Source organism: Eptatretus burgeri, chromosome 12 (assembly GCF_056783735.1).
Source record: "Eptatretus burgeri isolate ZD-2024b chromosome 12, Ebu_testis_v1, whole genome shotgun sequence".
In the NCBI taxonomy this organism is placed as follows: Eukaryota; Metazoa; Chordata; class Myxini; order Myxiniformes; family Myxinidae; genus Eptatretus; species Eptatretus burgeri.
The window spans coordinates 97,312,232-97,333,364 of NC_140972.1; the positions used below are offsets into that span (position 1 = coordinate 97,312,232).

Sequence of the window (21,133 nt, forward strand, 5' to 3'; positions counted from 1 at the left end):
TGCATCAACTGTGAAACTCAGACAATGCAATTTGTTTGTTACGAGCTCACGGAAATATTTAATAAATTAGAACAATATGAACACCAAGTGAAAATATAAAGGTAATGTTTTTGTCAAAAGACCTCATTTGAAAAGCAATTCTATTCACACGTTCATCAATACAGGTAAGTATATCGAGCAGATATATTCCCCACCGATTTCATCACAAATGAGGAAAAGAAAACTCACAAACAATTGTTTCAGCTGTTTATACATTTATTGGATGATTGGATGGAATGACAGATGAACAAGATGACAAAGGTGGTTTCACACAATCACATCCTAATCCAAGATATCTAATTGAACCTGCGTACCTCACTAGGCTCATAATCATCAGATCGCAGGATTCATTCTACTCTAACCATATATACACACAAACGTAGAACCAGAGAAGGGTATGATTTTATATGAATGCAAATAAACAAAAATACAACCACCATGCGAGCAGTCCGGAAGCGCATGAAGACAGCAGCAGAACACCAAGACAAGTACAGCAGACGAAAACATCACAACCCACATAGCCCAGACAATAAACGAGAACGCACAATGGCTGTACAAACGAGGCTCTTAAAATGCCTGTCACGTCCAGCAAACAAGAAGCCTCTCGAGCAGCTATTTGCAATACACCACACCAGCACGAAGAGGAGCCGTTAACCGTGTCAGACGTTGAGCTCGCACGTCGCCAACCCGAGTCGCCATTCAAGTAGTTCAAAACAAAACCGTCCGCATTGCTTTAGGTAATGAGAAAGTTGTAGGTTCAGGTGCATGTAAGTTGGCTTTGTAAAAGTAATGCTATCACCTGAGTGGTGTCTTTGAAGTACACTTTGTACAAAACCTTTTCGATACATGAAGCAATTAAATAATCAAATCCAAAAGGTACGCTTCGCACAGTCAAAGTGTTTACAGTGGTGACAGAAATGACACATCGTTAGCTGGCCAGGTGGAATACATCATTCTGAGGATGTGCATGCAGTGATCCAACAAGTTTTGAACATGTGGATGTGGTTAGACAACACGTTTGATGTTGAGGTGCATGCAGTTAGCCAGCAGGTTTTAACGTGAATGTGGTTAACTAGTAGATTGTTAAGGAGATTTGAATAAGTTAACGGGCAACACATTACAACCATATTGATATCATTATCTGATACATAATTTTTGAGGATAAGCACGAGCTTAGCTGGCACGGTGTTCCTAATAGCGTCAGCTTTAATTCATTAGACATCAAGGTATAAGGACGTGAGATGTTGCAAGAAGTTGCAAGGAGTTGCGAGAAGTTGCGAGAAGTTGCGAGAAGGGACTAGATTTGTACGCGAGGTTTCATATCGTAAGGATGATCAAGCAATGTTGACAGAAGCAAGGAATCGTGCATTCATTTTGAACAAAGAAACCTTCGAGAATCAAATTAAAATAGCAGTGAAAGCACTAAAACCACACAGCTTTTGGCAGACGAAGTGTTCAAAATTTTGTGGCACATGTAGCAATGTGGCTTTTGTGGTTGAAATATATAATTTGAGTAGCAAGACTGCTCTAATGGCAAAGACATCAGGAGCGATGGCTCATTGGGAAGAAATCAAACCGCTTGTCGAGATATCGATCAGGTGGGAACTCCACAAACACAGGACAATCTGAAGAACATTTACTCCTTTTGGCCAAATCTTTCAACCACAAAATACACTTTCACCATCGTGTTTGAGAGCCCAAGAGGCACTGCGGATCTCATTCTCAGAATGATATTCAATACTGGAATCATTGGCAGAAATGTCATCGAAGCGGTTATACGCCGTTCCTATTGTCTAAGGACTGGTCGACACAGTGAATGGTGAAACACATGCAGGACACTTGAAGGGTTTTTTGTAAGTACATTCATGGAAAGAAAAATGTGTGCATGATGCACAGGAATAATTGAGCAAGCTGCCAGGTGCAGCAGGGGCATGCACAGGTACAAGTCACGTGAATAAACGGTATCGATGACCTGACAAACTGGTGGGCGAGAGAGGTCTCTCGCAACAGGAAGGTTGGCAAGTTTCACATGGAATGTGATGCTGTGTTTGTTGGTCAAAGTACAGTTCCACTTATGGTCGATATGGTTACGTGCAGATTGATGCATGCACATGAACTTCAATCCTCTCCAGAGCCAGCATCTGACCGAGCATCCTTCAAGCTTCCCTTCTTGTGTCGCTGTTTGCATTTCTTCAGCATGCGCACCTGTTTAAATAAAAACAAACCTATAAGGGTTAGCACCCTTGCATGCACACTGAACGTACACCCCCTGAACCTGCTCTAGGTGAACGTCCTCTTTTTGCACATCGACTGAGCAAACACCGAAATCACTGCCCACACAGGCAACACTCATTGTGTGCTCCAGGATGATTCAATTCACATTTCAAGAGACACATTAAATAAATGTCTCGGTGAAAGGTTCTTCATGCGTTATGCACTCACCATGGTATATTCTCCATTTCATTGTACAATACGTGTTGGAAAAAGACATGCTCACATTTTTTGTTATTCCCAGGTAAATACTTAAAGACTTTGCCTAATAACTAGAGGATGCAGCCAGGGGAAGGTAGTAAAAAAAAACTGCTGCAGGAAGTGCTACGAAGTTAGAAAACTAGCTTTAATGAGCAGGTGGGTGGAAGTCTGGCCCATTTGAGAGCCCCCACAAAACAGCATCATTTTGATTAAAAGCACCACGCGAGCAGCGAACTGTGCAGAACAGCGTACCAGACTAACAAAGCCATTCTTACAATGGGAGCTGTCTGTAATGACCACCAAGAGTTCTACATGACTCCGAGTCTGGCGGAATAACGATGTCAGAAAAGCGAGAGGACAAAATATCTCCTCACAAAAACACTGCGATCTACCATGCGGGAAGGAAAACGAGTGCTTTCCCTCCATTTTAAAGAACACGGGTACGGTGTGTACTCGCCTTAGTTCCAGTCAAGGACACGATGATCGTGCCAGGCGGTTGCGTCCACGGCTCACCATCCACCTGGATAGCAACCTCTCTGTGCAAGATAAGACGGATGAAGGTGCCTTGAGCGATGCGAATTCCTGAACGAAGCCGGCTCTGAACTTGGCCCTGAAGGACATCAGCGCATTCGAGTGGCATTTGCAACTCTGACCTCCACAAAGTTTTATGTAAAGGTCCAGTAGATCTACTTAATAATCTCGTCGATATCATTTTATAGGCATTCAGTGTTTGAAAAAAATGATTATCTGTTGTTGAGAATAAAGTTGTTCTGTCATCGATTGTGACAACTTCCTTGCACCTCAGAGAGTTCCATGTATTTTTCCATCAAACTCAATGACTGATGAAATACGAACGTTAAAGTTATGAAAAACACACACACACAAAAACACACACACACACACACACACACACACACACACACACACACACACACACACACGAACCACCCAAACATCCCTCACCATGTGTATAACACCCGTCACTCCCACAACCTCAAGCTTCCCGTCATCCATTTGGGGCTTCTCATAACTGCTGTCGCTTTCTGAGCCCCAGAGATCTGCACCAGAACCCCAGCTGCAAAAAAACAGAATGCGGAGCATGACCCCATGGTCACATGTCATGGGAACGCTTAACAAGCATCTCATTCAGTGCCAAATCTACGACAGGTGCACATACCCTCTCTGGAGCTCATGGCGAGAGAACACAATGGAGAATGGATTTTGTTCAACACAAAGGATCATAAAACAGTCTGTGGGTTGTAATACTTTGTTTGGAGAGATTTTTATTTTTTTTTAAAGAAAGTGCTCAAACGAGTCTCAATCTCGAAATAAAAACAACGTAGGTGCACAAAACCCCAATTGTATAGAGTAAACACATCATTTGCCAGAACTTTACTAATATAAACGTTTTTAAAACTGCTTTTGTTTTTGCCATTGAGCATTTGTTGCGAAAGCAGACACAGCCAATCTTGATGTTCATGTAAAATAACAGTCAACAAATCGGTTTTCTTTCATATAAAAACGACGATTGTTCATGGCTCGAGAGGTTTTTCTCATTATTCTTACAATAATAAATACATTTAAATATGTGTGTGTGTGTGTGTGTGTGTGTGTGTGTGTGTGTGTGTGTGTGTGTGTGTGTGTGTGTGTGTGTGTGTGTGTGTGTGTGTGTGTGTGTGTGTGTGTGTGTGTGTGTGTGTGTGTGTGTGTGTGTAGTTCTGTCGACATAACTACCGTGGATCGGCTCGTTACGCTCGCCTCTCCACACGTCGTAACAGAAAATTACGTCACCGATTTGCTGTGTTGTAATGATTTACACCAATCATAATACAAATTGTTTTTTTGTACAATGTTTTTGTAATATTTGTGATATTATATTTGTTTGGAATATAAAATGGTCCAAGCGGTCGAAAGGTCTAAATGGTCAACAGTCCAAGCTGTCTAATCTGTCTGAAGGATGTAAGGAGTTTGAATGGTGTTGAGATCTAAAGGCCCTGTCACACCTTGACGATTTAGCGAGCGTATGCCTGACGTATGAAAAATTTGGCTAAAACGCTGGCACATGTCGAATAAGTTATGGGTAAGTTTGTATAAGTTAAGAGCACGCTGGCATACGTCGTAGTACGCTGGCATATGTTGTAGTACGCTGGCATTCGTCGTGGTATGCCGAGCTGTTAGACAAATTTTCCATGCTTGAAATTTTTCGACGTATGCCAGCGTATGACTCGCACGCTCCGCATAACGCTGGCCATAAGTTGTAGGCACGTTACGCGATCGTTGACACGCGTCCACACACGTTACTTGTAAGTTACTCATAAGTCGAAACACGTCGAGGTAATGTTTAGCGTACCCGAAACTTATTTCTAACCTATGAGTAACGTGTTGGAGGCACGTTACGCGATCATTGACACACGTCGACACACGTTACTTGTACGTTACTCATAAGTCGAAACACGTTGATGTAATGGTTAGCGTCAGTGTTCCAGACTCCCTGTTTTTTTTTTCTGTTTTTTCTTTTTTCTTCGGTATGACGGTGATGTTGACACTTCGATTTGTAGTGCGGATATAATATAATATAATTAATAGGCTGCCGCTCAACAATTTAAATCATAACCGCACTAGAAATCGAAGTGTCAACATTACCGTCATACCGAAGAAAAGAAAAACCAGAGAGTCTGGAACACTGACGCTAAACATTACCTCGACGTGTTTCGACTTATGAGTAACGTACAAGTAACGTCTGTCGACGTGTATCAACGATCGCGTAACGTGCCTACAACTTATGGCCATCGTATGCGGAACGTGTGTCATATGCCGAGTAGGTCGAGAAATTTTCAACATGCTGAAAATTTTTCGACATATGACGACGTATGCCAGCATACTACGACGTATGCCAACGTACTACGACGTATGCCAGTGTGCTCTTAACGTATACAAAACTTACCCATAACGTATTCGACGTGTGCCAGCTTGGTTCGGCAAATCTTTCATTCGTCGGCATACGCTGGCTAAAACGTCAAGTTGTGACAGCGGCTTCACACTTCGATGTCTAGTGCGGTTATGATTTGAATCGTCGAGCCGCAGCCTATGAATAGCCTACGCCACGTGATAGTCGGGATACGCTGCCGCGCTCTGCATAAGTTAGACTATCGTTGGGCATAGGTTGTGAACGCCGACAACATGCTCAGCATTCGTTGGTATAAGTTATCTATATGTGATTGAAACGTTCTGTGTACGTTACTAATACGTTATGCATACGTCCAACACGTTATTATACGCCCAAAACTTAAAAAAAAAATCAATAGTTCAGTGTACGCCAGCGTTTTACATACATTTTGAGACCTTGCCATACGCTGGCTAAAACGTCAAGGTGTGACAGCCCCTTAAGCTAAGGGGTCTAAGGGGACTTGAAGGACGATAAAGATCTAAAGGGTATAAACGATCCAAACGGTGAAGGGATCGAAAGGTGTCTAAAATGTCAAAAGGGTCTTAAAGGTGAAAGGGGTCTGAAGGTGTCTTTATTATTTTTGGACACCAAGTCGAGGCTCGTGTAAGAGCGAATACACAGAAACATATAACAAGGCAGGAGAAAAGAGGGTGGGAGAGGGAAGCACAAAATAGTGAGGAGCAAAGACAATAGGATATCTGTGGAAGGGAGAGGGACAGGGTGGGGTACACGGGGTAAACACGATGGTACTGGAGGTACTTTCAGGAAGGAAAGCAGGGAATTTGAAGGAGGTGGGTTTGGGGTGGATTACCGTTGGTATAAAAGATTAAGATTTTGAATGGGGGGAAGACATGAGATGGTGTTCAACAGCTATTTTGAAGACCTGGAGGTAGGTGTGGGATTGAAGAGAGTGTGGGAGTTTGTTCCAGAGGCAGGAAAAAACGAGGAATGAAAGAGTGAAAGTGAGCAGCGATTCTTGATTTTGGCAGTTTCAGCAGAAGGGGATTTTCGGCGGACCGAGAGCACCCTAACGAAATATCGGGGTGGAGGGGGGGGGGAGAGATCACAGACAGAGCGGGGAGTGAGTGGGGGGTGGGGGGCAAGGCTGGAGAGGAGACTGTAGAAGACAGAAAGAACACCGCCCTGCCTCCAGTGGGAGATTGAGAGAACCAAAGACTCAGCTTCACTGCGTGAGATAACAATGATCCTAAAAGCCTTGGTTTCCACAGCGTGAAGTCTAGCTAAGTGTGATGCGGGAGCACCAGCCCAGAGGGAAGAGCAGTACAACTTCAGGCTGCGAATAAAAGCTTTGCATGGTCAGGAGCTCAGGTGTGCCAAGGAAGGATTTCGTACAATGGAGGATGCCCAGTCAGCAACTGGCTTTGGAGGCCAGCTTGGAAATGTGGCTTTCCAAGGAGAGATCACGGCAGATAGTGAGATCCAAAAGCTTGAATGAAAGGACTTCTTCAAGAGGATTGCAGAGAAAGTAGAGGGGGTGTGGGGGGTGGTCCATACGGTCCTTTCGGAAAGACAAAGTGAGAGTGCGAGATCTGTCAGGATTGAAAGACATGGTCTAAGTAAGTGAATCTGCCAAGGTAAGTGAATCTCACCATGACCTCAACATCCTCACCACAAACAGGTTCAAACAGGATATCAGGATCCAAGATGTCATTGAAAGCCTGGATCTTAGTTTTGACTCAGGAAACCCGTAATCCCAGCGGCTCCATCTCCTCATTCAGCACCTCTTGGGCCCCCAAAAGGATATCTAGAGTCTCCGCAAAGATGACTTCATCATCTGCGAAATCAATGTCAGAGATGTTGACATTCACAAACAATGCACTGCAGCTTCATCTCTCTGACATCCTCCCGAGAATCCAATCCATGCAAGCTCTGAAAAGTGTGGGGGCCAGTACACACCACTGACGAACTCCAGTAACAACTGGAAATAAGTCAGAGATGGTATCACCACATCTCACAGCACTCTCAGTACCAGAGTATAGCCCAGACATCAGGTTGATCAGTTTTAGTGGCACCTCACAAAAACCAAGAATCCTCCAGAGGGTATCCTGATTCAATGAATCGAACACTTTACAGAGATCAACACAGGCTGCAAACAGCCCCTGCTGAAACTCTCGTCTGCATTCCGTGAAGTCCCGAAGAGCAAGGATATGGTCAATCATTGACCTCTTTGGTGTAAAGCCTGACTACTCTGGACGCTGGTGCTCAAGCAGATGGTGGCGAATCCTATCAAGAATTATCTGAGCAAAGACCTTGCCCGGCACTGAGAACAGCGTCACCCCTCAGTACTTGTTTCAGTCCTGGCAAACACCCTTCCCTTTCCAGAGAGGACAACAAGGCCCCTCTTCCAGTTAGTTTGGATGATGCCTGTGTTCCAGGCTGAGCACAGAACTGCATGCAACAACATGAGTACAGCATTTCCACCAGCCTTGACATGTTCAACATTGACGCCACAGATCCCAAGAGTTTTACCCCCATTTCAACCGGTTCACCGCAGCCTGTGTTTCCACAAACAAAGGTGGACCACAGTTGATTGGAGGGTAAGCAATAGGGATAGTAACACGCCTGACAACCAACTCAACAGCTGGTGAATCAGCCTGGTACAGCCGCTCAAAGTAACCGGTCCAGTAGGTCCTCACTTCGGACTCCTCTGTCAAGAGCCTACCACCTCCACTCGAACTGCAATACACCGAAGGACGGACTTGGAGGAATACAATGCGTGAATTCCCCTGTAAGCAGGACGAGAATCACTTGACTGCAGGTGCTGCTCGACCCCCTCACAGATTCCTCGCACATAAGCCGCCTTGTGCACCCTTAGTGCAAGTAGTTTGACGCACCAACTCCCTGAACAGCTCAGCTCTGGCATTTAACCTGGCCATGTGACTCTGGTCAATGGTATTCAGTGTCCCTTGAGAGGCAAAATTATTGAGAGACAATTTGAGAGCCAAAACAAGAGACAATTGAGAGACATCAAGGATGGTGATCTTGAAGGCACTGCACAACTCTTCAGGATCCCCACATCCCCACTCAGCCTGTTCGCGAACTTCTCAGCTACCCTCTCTTCCTTGAGCTTACCAACATCCAACCGAGACTGGGATGATGCCATTCTGCCAGATTTAAGCTGCGACTTAAGAGTTGCTACAACAAGCTTGTGGTTGGTAATGAAGAACTGAGCACTCCGGTAGACCCTGTAGTTCTGGGTCATCCTCGAGCGACCATCAACGAGCACATGGTCAATCATCTTTGCGTCACGACTAGCGTTGGTATACCAAGTCCAGCGATGAGCCTGTGGGTGCTGAAACCATGAACCAGCCACCCTAAGTTCATGACTTCTTGCAAAGTCAAGGACCTCAGTGCTATTCACGTTCACAGTTACAGACCCATGGGGACCAACACACATCTCATAACCATCCCTATCAGTTCCAGTCGATGCATTGAAATCCTCCAAGATGAGAAGAGTATCTCGCCTGGAGCACTGATCAACCACAGACTTGAGCATGGCATAGAATGTGTCCTTAATGGTAAGATCACTTGCCTCAGTCAAAGCATATACAAAGACCAGGGAAACGACACCAAAGGAGTGACGAATCCTTCGTCTCATTATACGCTCCTTGACTGGTGGTGCCTCAATTATCATTGGAGTCAGCTTATTTGGACACAGCAATAGCAACTCTTTGGACATGGTAAACATAAGAGAGACCAGAAAAATAGTAGATGTAATCAACCGCCATGATCTCGCCACTATCTGGTCTTCGAACTTTAGAGAGTGCTGTAATACCGATGTTCAAACGCTTGAGCTCAGATGATAACAGAGACAGGTGATCCTCCTCTCAAGAACAGGACATTCCAGCCACCCACCCAAAGGGACTACCTCAAGTTAACTGAAGGAGACCGCCGTCTGGTGGATGACACCTGAGCACCACCATAACAAACACTACCGGAATCCAACCCGGGAAGGTTACCCCGTGTTTTTCCTCCTATCATCAAAGAGTTGGGGTGCCAAAAGCTTTGCCCCAATCCCTTCATCTGGTGAGCTGCCCTGCGAAGGGCAGCTGCACAGGAGGTAATCATACGGAGTGGGTTTTCGGTTTTCTTTGAGTTTTTATTGTGTTTTGCGGAGTGAAGGGTTTTACAGTGGCCGGAGTGCAAATCCTGCCCCCAACCTCCTAAAAAAAAAAAGTAACCCAACTGCAGGAGGACGTCTGCAGACACAGTTGGGCACTAGATACGGATGGCCATTGACTCACAATGAGCTCCTCCACCCTTTGACAGGTTTTGTATTTAATCCTGCTGGGTGTCCATATCATACACCCTCCTCACCAGGAAACTTGGTGGGGGAGACGGTTTAGTCGCCGACAACCCGACCATGGAACAGGTTAATTCAGGATTATATAGTTTATGTAGTAATAAGCTTCAGATCTAATCTGGCTTGATCTGAAAAGATCCTGAAGACTCAAAAATGCCCCAAAGACCCAGAAGACTCAAAAGACTGAGAAGACCCCAAACACCCAGAAAAACTAAAAGACCGAGAAGACCCTGAAGACCTAAAATACCCAGAGGACCCCCAAAGACCAAGAAGATCCCAAAGACCTAAAATACCCCCAAAACCCAAAAGACCCCAAAGACCCAAAATAACTAAAATACCCAGAAGACCCTGAAGACCCCAAAGATCCCTAAAAAAATACCCCAAAAGACCCAGAGGACGCAATAGACCTTGAACATCCAAAATATCCTGAAGACCTAAAAGACCACGATGACCCAAAATACCTAAAGAACCCAAAAGACACAATGGGACTACCATGGACCAATGGAAATTCTGCATAATGTAAAATGTGACTTTACGTCCCTAACCCTCCCCACCCACACAGAATCCCATGTCCTTAACCCCCCTCCCACCACACCCAAATTCTGTGCTCCCCTCCCCCTTTCTTCAAATCCTCAATCTCCTCCCAACCCAATGTCCTCAACTCTCCCCCTCCCCCAGCCCTCAAAAGCTACAATGCCATCGATCGCAACTCTGTGCCCCCCCCCCCCGTTACCCTCCATCCCCCAAGCCAACTCTGTCATCCCTCCCCCTTTGTTAAAGTCCTCAACTGCCTCAAACCCCAAGTATTCACCCCCCTTTTCAACCCCAAGTCCATTTGCCCCCCCCCTTTCGCAACGTCTCAATCTCCCTCTTCCAACTCCATGCACCCTCACCCCCAAATCTCTGTCGTTTCCTCCCCATCTCTTCCTGTTCTTAATAACATTACACAAAGATACAGAGAGAACTTTGGCACATGAGAAGGCCATTCAGCTTTGCATGCCTGCATTGTTCATGCTCTCATTTGTTAAGAAGAATGTTAAAAGTAAATAAATATGGAACGTAAAATTCATAATTACTTTCCCCTTTCTTCCCTTATCCTGAATATAGTTCATGGACTGGAGTTTGTGTGGTTTTTTTGTTTGTCATGCTACTACTCCTACAGTTGTGGGCTGATTCCATCCAAACCTGCTACATAGGATCAGCATGACCCCAATGTATAGGGGTGTTTTTACCTTTTCCAGCGGTCTTTGGGGGGGATGCAAATTCTCGATGTGAATGTGCATCATGTGCTGCCACCTCCAGGTGGGGGAGGGTATTACAAGACTCCACCATTTATAGGACTGTATTCCTGTCCCTATCGCTGCCTTCCCTTCCCCCACCCCTCACTCCTCTCCCTCCTCAATCCCCCTCCCCCATCACTCTCCCTCCCCCTCACTCCTCCTCCTTCTTCGCTCCCCCACTCCTCCTCACTCCCCTCCTCCCTCAATCCCCCTCCTTCCTCACTCCCCACCCCACCTCGCTCCCCCTCCCACCTCACTCTCCACCCCTCCTCATTTACCACCCATCCTCCTCACTCTCCCTCCTGCCTCGCTCCTCCATGCCTCCTAACTCTCCCACTCCTCCTAACTCTCACACTCCTCCTCACTCCCCTCCCTCACCCACTCCTCCTCATTCTCTCTCCCTCTTCGCACCACCACTCCACACTTCCCCTCCATTCTTGCTCCCCCACCCATCCTCTCTCTTCCCCCCTCTACCTCCTCACTCTCCCGTCTCTCTCTCCTCCACCCCTCTCCTTCTGTTCCCTTCATCCCCCCCCCCCAGTACTCCCGTCAGTGAAGCGACGGGCAATATTTTGTGGTATTTAAATATTCACAGGGCATTCCATCAATAATAATCAACAAAACCACGAGATAAAGTCAGAACGATTGGCCAGTGCATCAGCACACAATGGCCTACTCTTTGTGAAATGTCCACAACCTAAACGCTGGCAGGACAACCAGCTTCACATCCTCATTTGAGGAATGTGCTTCCATATGCAGCTCCTGATCCACTGAAAGTTCACCAGGAGTACAGTTGTTGGTGAGGTGTGGGCAGGTAGAGCATCAAATCCAGTTGAGATAGTCTGTGCCCACCCTTAAAGTATCTTGCCCCCGAGACAAAAATCACACAAAAAGAAAGATCTGAAATATATCCAATTAACTGAAGTATTGAAAAACAATTAGAGCCAAGGCAACACCAAACGAGGCCTTGGCATGAGCAAAATAATCAGTGGATTGCAAGCCCAAAATGAGGGAAAGTAAGAGCACCTGTGAGAATGAGCTGCAACACTTTCTTGTTGTTGTCCCACAGTCCCTGCCTGATAATCAAATCTGTTGGATTCCTAACCCATCTTTCCCTAGACTGTCTGACCCTCTCTATTGTTTGACTTTATCATCCCCAACTTTCCTTTCAACCTTTCTTGCTCTTCCTCGGCTTCCCTTAGCTCCTCAGATCATGTATTCTTGAAAGTGTCAGTCTCCCAGGTAGCCTTCAGGCATGCACCAAGGCACCACCCTGTCTGGCATTTTAATCAGGCATACTGGTCTGGCCTGCACTCCACCAGTTCTTCCACTTATTAGTCCACTAACACAGAGTGCCTGGGACTCGTTTCTCAATAATTTAATCTCTCAATCAGGTCTTCCCTTCTTGCCTTCAGCTATCCTGCCCAACATCTCGTCACTGGCGTAATGATTCCCGCAGTGCGGCAATTACCATTAAGCAGCTGGACTTCTCCTCCTGAAAAGCCAAACCCACTGATAGGAACATGCAGTCTCTCCGCAAAGTTTGTAACAATTGTGTTTATATTCTCAAACGTGACAGAATTCAGATTCAGGCCTACCTAGAATCTAAACTCTCAAGTTTTTCACCATCCACAAAAACGTGGTGGCAGTTGCTCAAGCTCGTCGCCGGAATATGCTCCTCATCCGCTCCTTTGTTTTTGATGGACGGAAGCATGACGAGCGCTGCTCATACCAAGGATGACCGCTTTCATGCTGTCCTCTCAAAAAGGCCAAGGCTCCTAAATCCCTTTCTTCCGAAACCTTCTCCTTGTAAACATCCAACAGCATCTGAACTTTCCTCCTACCAAGGAAGAGAAATTCCCAGCCAATCTCAACTCTTCCACCACTACCCAGTCATGACAGCATGAATGTCCCCGCATTCAAAAACTGTTCATCTGCCTTGTTTATTCCTGTTTCTCAGCTTTCTTTTCCAGATCATTAACTTCGATCCATGTGCCTACATTATGCAGCAGGCAGAAGTTGTGCATGAGACCCACAATCCATCCTGCCAAGATCATGAGTGTTTCCCCAATTCATAACAATGGTGCCAAAACCGGACTTTTGAACTATCTACCAGTCAGTCTTTGACACTCTCTGCCCATTCCCTGTCCCACCAGGTCCTACGTGTCCTGACAGAAGCGCTTCCCTGATTGTCCTCCCAAGGTTAAGGCTGAACGCTCACCTGCATTCTTTAATCCACATCCCACCGAGGCCCTACTCTCATAATTTTCAAATCTCTTCTTCTATTGTGGTGGATCTGTTTGTTTTTGCATCACCGTTTTCCATTTTCCTCCATTTTGTCTGTTGAACCATTTCCCCCTTTCATTCTGCTCTTCCATGAACCCAAATACTTATAACAGAAAGTAAAACACACCTTGGAATGTTGAGAAGTATGATGCCCTCGATTCCTGGCAGGTCTATGTCCACCCCATCGACCTGAATCTTGATGTCCCTGTGCAAGCTTCGACTTGAAGACATCTTTTGAAGGCCAACTTTCAGGTAAACCCCTTTGTTGTGGAATCTGCAGCACCGACAGCACGTGTGCCAGGTGACTTAACAGGTTTGTGCGAAACACCTCCACAATAAATCAAATGGATGGCAATATCGTGTGTGTGTGTGTGTGTGTGTGTGTGTGTGTGTGTGTGTGTGCGTGTGCGTGTGCGTGTGCGTGTGCGTGTGCGTGTGCGTGTGCGTGTGCGTGTGCGTGTGCGTGTGTGTGTGTGTGTGTAGATAGACATTTTGCGAATGTGAGCTCTTTAATGGAATTCAAGAAAGACCCACAATCCATCTTCCTAAAGTGCTTTGCAAATTGAATATTTACCCGTTTAGTGCACTCGACTCGGGAGGGATAAAAAGCATGTCCTTGGACTGCGCAGTGAGAGCAATTTTCTTCGTTCGACAAATATACCGGAACAAAGCTTCCTCATGATGGTGAAACTATGGAGATTAGTTTGAGTACCTGCTCTTGAACTTTTCTGGTTCTTCCTCGCGAGCATTGTGAAAGCTGAGGGTCAAGTCCGCATCAACTCCAATCCCGAGATAATTATTCATCTGTACAATCTGAATGAGAGGGACAAAAACCCTTTTCGGTAACACACCAGTCCAACAATGGCCATGTCTGGAGCACGGTCAATTAATATTCATTTTCAGAGCAAAACATCAAGTGAATATGCAAATTTTTAGGAAAAAAAAAATAAAAAATAAAAAAAAAAACATAACCACAACTAGGACACTTCATTCCCTGAATCTTCTCAAACTATAAACTAGTCTCAAACGCTTCAACCCATCACTCCTGTGATCCCTTCTCAAGCTCCATTTACTCTTTCTTTTAGAAAACACGAGTACAAGGAAAGACCACGGACCTGTGGCAAAGCGGAGTTCCCCTCGGCCTGTTCAGGAGAATACGAGTCAAGCAAAACAGTCCAACGATCCATATGTACAACATCAGCGTCCTGCACAGCAGTGAGAACGGAGGACGGGTCCTCGCCTGTATATCCAGGACCCCAGCGTAGTACACGTGCCAGGTCGTTTCCTGCACATCCCATGAGAGGATCCGTAAATTTTAGCAAATGCACCAGATGAGGTGGGAAACAGCACACTCACGTGGATGGATGTATGTATGGGAAACAGCAGACTCATGTGGATGGATGGATGGATGGATGGATGGATGGGAAAGAGCACACTCAAATGGTTGTATGCATGGGAAACAGCACACTCATGTGGATGTATGTATGTATGGGAAACAGCACACTCGAATGGTTGTATGCATGGGAAACAGCACACTCATGTGGATGTATGTATGTATGGGAAACAGCACACTCAAATGGATATATGTATGGGAAACAGCACACTCTTGTGGATGGATGGATGGATGGATGGATGGATGGATGGGAAACAGCACACTCGAAAGGTTGTATGCATGGGAAACAGCACACTCGAATGGATGGATGGATGGATGGTTGTGAAACAGTAAACTCAAAAGGATGTATGGATGGGAAACGGCACACTCGAATGGATGTATGGATGGGAAACGGCACACTCGAATGGATGTATGGATGGAAAACGGCACACTCAAATGGATGTATGGATGGGAAACAGCGCACTCGTGTGGATGTATGGGAAAGCGCACTCACGTGTAAGGATGATGGGAAACAGAGTACTTATGTGGATGGACGATGGGAAACAGTACACTCACATGAATGGATGAATGGGAAACAACACACTCGAGTTGCACAATGTAAAGCAAGACTTCAGTATGATGTCTTGATCATAATAACACGTAAACGTTATTGTTCAAAGAATGATGTAATTATTGACACAAAGGCCACATTGTATGCGAACAAGAATACATGTGATATGCATATCTGCGGACTCACAGACAGGGGGAGGGGAGAGGGGAGGAGGGGGTGATAGAGAGGGGTGGAGGGAGAGTGAGGAGATAGAGGGGGAAAGAGAGAAGAGATAGAGGAGGGAGGTGGAAAGAGATAGGGGATAGAGGAGGGAGGGGGGAAGAGAGAGGAGGGAGAAGGAAAGAGAGAGGAGGGAGGGGGAAAGAGAGAGGAGGGAGGGGAAAAGAGAGAGGAAGGAAGGGGGAAGAGAGAGGATGGAGGGGGAAAGAGAGAGGAGGGAGGGGGAAAGAGATAGGAGGGAGGGGGAAAGAGAGAGGAGGGAAGGGAGAAGAGAGGAGGGAGGGGGAAAGAGAGAAGAGGGAGTGGGAAGAGAGAGGAGGGAGGGGGAAAGAGAGAGGAGGGAAGGGGGAAGAGAGGAGGGAGGGGAAAGAGAGAGGAGGGAGGGGGAAAGAGAGGGGGAGGGGAAAGAGAGGAGGGAGGGGAAAGAGAGAGGAGGGAAGGGGGAAGAGAGACGAGGGAGGGGGAAGATAGGAGGAAGGAGGGTGAAAGAGAGAGGAGGGAAGAGGAAAGAGAGGTGGGAGGGGGAAGAGAGAGGAGGGAGGGGGGAAGAGAGAGGAGGAAAGGGGGAAGAGAGAGGAGGGAGGAGGGGAGAGAGAGGAGGGAGGTGGGAAGAGAGAGGAGGAAAGGGGGAAGAGAGAGGAGGGAGGAGGGGAGAGAGAGGAGGGAAGGGGGAAGAGAGAGGAGGGAGGGGGAAAGAGAGAGGTCTGAAATGGAAACAAAATAATGTCTCAAATGCATTTTCTTCCGGTCATACAACCCAAAGACAAACATCGCTCGGACACGTCTGAAAGCAAACTCCAGTCCAGACATAAACACCGCCCGGATACGTCTGGAGACAAACACTGTGCAGAGACAGAGACAGAGAAAGAGAAAAAGACAGAGAAAGAGACAGAAAGAGAAAGAGAAAGACAGAGACAGAAAGAGAGAAAGACAGACAGACAGATAGATAGACAGGCAGATAGACACACACACACACACACACACACACACACACACACACACACACACACACACGGCTGATATCGACAACAACTCAAAAACCATGAGTAGCTTTCACCAAAAAAGAACATTGCATTTATTTAGATGTTTCAGGGATATGTTCACAAACACTAATCTTAATAAACAGCTGCGTGTGACGGGTAAAAAAATAATTTGGCTCGGTAATTTAGAAAACACGTTAATACAGCAAATCACTCGGAAATCGGGTGTTATTTCACAACAATTCGCTCAGGGTGACGGAGCACGAACCGCTCGCTCGGGGCGATGGAGCATGAACCGCTCGCACAGGATGACAGAGTATGAACCGCTCGCTTAGGGCGACGGAGCACGAACCGCTCGCTCGGGGCGACGGAGCACGAACCGCTCGCTTGGGGCGATGGAGTACGAACCGCTCGCTCAGGACGACGGAGTACGAACCGCTCGCTCAGGACGACGGAGTATGAACCGCTCGCTCAGGGCGACGGAGCACGAACCGCTCGCTCGGGGCGACGGAGCACAAACCGCTCGCTCAGTGCGACGGAGCACGAACCGCTCGCTCAGGGTGACGGAGCACGAACCGCTCGCTCAGTGCGATGGAGTACGAACCGCTCGCTCAGGGTGATGGAGCACGAACCGCTCGCTTAGGGCGACAGAGCACAAACCACTCGCCCAGAACGACGGAGCACGAACCACTCGCCCAGAACGACGGAGCACGAACCACTCGGCCAGGGCGACGGAGCACGAACCACTCGCCCAGGGCTATGGAGCACGAACCACTCACCCGGGGCTATGGAGCACGAACCACTCGCCCGGGGCAACGGGGCACGAACCACTCGCTCAGGGCGACGGAGTACGAACCACTCGCTCAGGGCGATGGAGCACGAACCACTCGCTCAGGGCGACAGAGCACAAAACAGTCGCTCTTAATGACATGGCAGGCAAAAGCGTCCGCAGTGAGTGAACGATTAGCTCAGAAGGATGTGGCATGGTACCGCTACTGTGACAGAGCACGAACCGCTCGCTCAGGGTGACGGCAAGTGGCTTAACCACCTATGCAAGCACTCCACTGAAATGGTGGAAAAGGAACGGTTGGCCAGGCTGTCATTGCATATCATGTAGGATCTCTAACTTTAAAGCCGTTCTTCACTGCGTACGTGGCAGTTAATGAAATAAAATGAATTCATTCAAATGATTACTTTATCCACAAATGAGTTGCAGCTGAATACAGAACAACCCTGGAGACATCGCAAAGTTCAATTGCCTGTGAAATAAACATTGCAGATAATCTGCCATCTTGCCTGCTCGTCTGTGTACGTGTCACGTGGTGCATCGTTTCGGGGTCCGTGCAAACTTTATAACTTTTTTCTTTACCAGATTTGCTTTGATTCCCCATAGAGCATCTTATGAAACCTCCTAAAATATAAGCACAGATCTGGCAGACGCTATGGATAGGCATTCCCTCTGGGGGAGAGGGCACGAGGTCCAGTAGTGAATGCATAAAATCATACAGCTCAATGAAGATGGTTAATTTTAGCACATTCCTAAATTTTTGGTTAACTCAATATAATTCTCCAAACAGAAGAAAAATATAAGTTTAATGCTTTGGAAATGTCACATTTTCTTGTGTATGTATGGAGGAGGGGGGAAGATAGTCTCGCTTGCTTCAAGTAAATAGGTATATCGACTTGGTTATAAGACTCGTTATTTCTTTAAACTAGTGCGGGCCCGTAGGTGCGGGCCCCTCTCTCTCGCCCCCCCTCTCCCCCCCTCTTCCCCCCACTCTCTCGCCCCTCCTTTCTCACCTCTCTGTCAATGTATTCACAAATGTCTACCAAGCATAACAATTAATTCAAATCTTGATGAAGAATATGAAGAAGAACGATATCAAACTTTGAAAAGGCACATACTCAGGTCCCAGAGTCAATTGTGACATCATATTAAAAAAAAAAAAGAGGAAGCATTGTGGCATCATAGCACCGTGTCCTGTCATTGGTTGACAGACGTTATTGGTCATTATTGGTTGACAGACAATATATAGGTCATTATTGGTTGACAGACATTGGTCATTGTATCACGTTATTCTTTTTATTACTGCCAATTATTGTGCTATTATTATTATAAATATGCTGTTATCATTATTCTGAGATATCTTTGGATAAAAATGGCATGATAAGGTGATAAGGTGGAACGACACTTCAGCTGCGATATATACACCTTTCCAACACTGAAAAAAGCAATAAAATGGCCGTAACTTGTGAACTGCTCGTCCGATTAATATCAAACCTTGAAAAGGCACATCCGCGGGTCCCGGCAATATTCCTGGCAAGTTTCAATCAGATCGGATTGGTAAATCATGTGTTAAACACATGGACCATAAAAAAAAATGGCATGATAAGGTGATAATTTGGAACGACACTTTAGCTGCGATATATACACCTTTCCAACACTGAAAAAAGCAATAAAATGGCCGCATCTTGTGAACCGCTCGTCCGATTAATATCAAACCTTGAAAAGGCACATCCGCAGGTCCCCGGCAATATTCCTGGCAAGTTTCAATCAGATCGGACTGGCGGTTGTCGAGAAGCAGCGGTCGCAGACACACACACACACACACACACACACACACACACATTGCTGGAATTATAGATAGATTATATTTCACTCCAGATTTCGACACTTATTTAATCCGGACAATATCCGATCCTCAAAACCAACATAATATTTTGATGATACACTTTAATTAATCCATGAGAGTATATCATGGAGAATCGTATCATAAAATGCATTAAATCGCTCCAAGCTCCAAATCTGAAAACTGCAGGACTTACAAAAGCAAGACACATGCACACACACACACACACACACACACACACACACACACACACACACACACACACACACACACACACACACACACACACACACACACCTCCACTAATAAATATCAGTGTGTGCGTGTATCTCCTCCATACCTCCAAAACCATAAAATCTAGCAGCCTGAAACTTTACATGCATAACTAGAATACTGCAAGGAAGTGCAAGAGTGAAAATTGGGTGTTTGGGTTAGTTAAAACACCCCTTTTGAAGATAATTAACCACCTTATTTAATTACATCCTTCATCAGGCAATCCTCAGCCACCTCGCTGTTTGGGGTCTTAAGGTGTATCCCGGGTTACCTCGAGGGGGTCTGAAGCCACCATATTTTTTGGCCTGTTCAGAATGTCTAAACTTGGAACAGGCCGCAACGATTTCTTCACGAAGTTTTTTTGTTTTTTTCCACTTTCCTCACTCATATTATCAAATACCTGATCATCATAGCTACGAATCGCTGGGTACATTGCAATGCTTACGAACGCCCTGAGACACCAGCGTTCATGGCTTTATTTCATTTCCACACATGTCCTAACCTCGAGAATCTCTTAAACCAAGCTGAATTACAAAATTTAAGTTCCAGAATCAAACTTAGCAGCAGTTATGACTGACAAAAAAAGTGTTCATTTGTCTAATTCGGCCATAGTTTGTACATGCGGACAGAGTTATCGCTTGCCAACAATTTTAGACCGGGAGCTCAGGGGTGGTAGCCTCGCTGAAAAGTTAAGCAATTTTCATGTATATAGCAATGGTCCATGTGCATGTCGATGTAAGGAAATGGACGTCTGCCGGGCACATTCTGGTGGGTGTGGTCAAAAGTGCCATTAGAAAGGGACCCAAAAATGGACCTAGATCAGCTCTGTGAGTGAACCTGATGAAACCTAGTTGAAAATGTTCGGCATAGTCCCAAATATCATGTATGACCACTGCCAGACATTTTCAGTGGTGGGGTGTGCCCACCAGATGCCCCGAATGCCCCCACTCTCAAAATTGAGCTAGATCAGCTCATGAGTTACGCTGATGAAACCTCCTGAAAAATGTTCAGCATAACTCTGTGTATCATGAATTTTCAGTGGCGGAGTGCATGTGCCTGCCAGACACCCCAAAATGCCTGCCCTCCATTGAGCCAGACGGAATTCTGAGAAAAAGCCCAATGCATGTCTTGATTCTGTGGCATTGTAATTTACTCACAATTATCAATATAGCATGTATTTGATCAAGCCTGAACCTCGACAACATTAAGGTGCCAGGCGTGTTACTTTAGATGTATTACGTTTTGTGACACTTTTACCGGTATACGTGTCAGTTTTAAAATAGGAATTGAGTAGTCAAGTTCTCTTTGCACTGCAACCCAACTTATTTTCTTGAGGATCAGAGTCATCAACACATCCAAGAAGATATTCGACGCAGTCTGAGAGGTAAGTTTTGTTACTTAAATTGCTCCCCAAAGATATCATGTTACTACCTATTATGTCATTAATCAAGCTTTAAAACCTTAAAGATTTAAGAGAAGTCTCTCCTTTGTACCTATACTCAAAATAAATGTGTTTATGGTGGTGCAAAGTGGTACATGTACATGTACATCCCTTTGAATCCATCAGGTACGGGTATGTTACCAGAATAGCGCCGAGGCCTAATCACAAATGACATAGGATTCACCTAACCCTCACACTCCTGCTGATGATGTCCATCCGTCATATGGAGGGCCACTTGTCCATTAATTAGGCCGACTTTATCGACTGATATAGATATTTCAATGAACCTTATGCAGCCA

General features: G+C 45.9%; 1 protein-coding gene across 3 annotated transcripts in view; it reads right to left on the reverse strand.

Annotated features, from left to right (window-relative positions):
- Nucleotides 1-234: 234 nt before the first annotated feature.
- DGKQ (diacylglycerol kinase theta) overlaps nucleotides 235-21,133 on the reverse strand; it is a 138,556-nt gene continuing 117,657 nt past the window's right edge. For all 3 annotated transcript variants that reach the window (XM_085849026.1, XM_085849027.1, XM_085849025.1), the window contains exons 18-23: nucleotides 14,464-14,633; nucleotides 14,061-14,161; nucleotides 13,476-13,622; nucleotides 3,475-3,586; nucleotides 2,969-3,121; nucleotides 235-2,244 (exon numbers count right to left, since the gene is read on the reverse strand). In XM_085849026.1, the coding sequence (XP_085705152.1) occupies nucleotides 2,158-2,244; nucleotides 2,969-3,121; nucleotides 3,475-3,586; nucleotides 13,476-13,622; nucleotides 14,061-14,161; nucleotides 14,464-14,633 (770 nt within the window). In that variant the 3' untranslated portion in view covers nucleotides 235-2,157. The remainder of the gene's footprint in view (nucleotides 2,245-2,968; nucleotides 3,122-3,474; nucleotides 3,587-13,475; nucleotides 13,623-14,060; nucleotides 14,162-14,463; nucleotides 14,634-21,133) is intronic.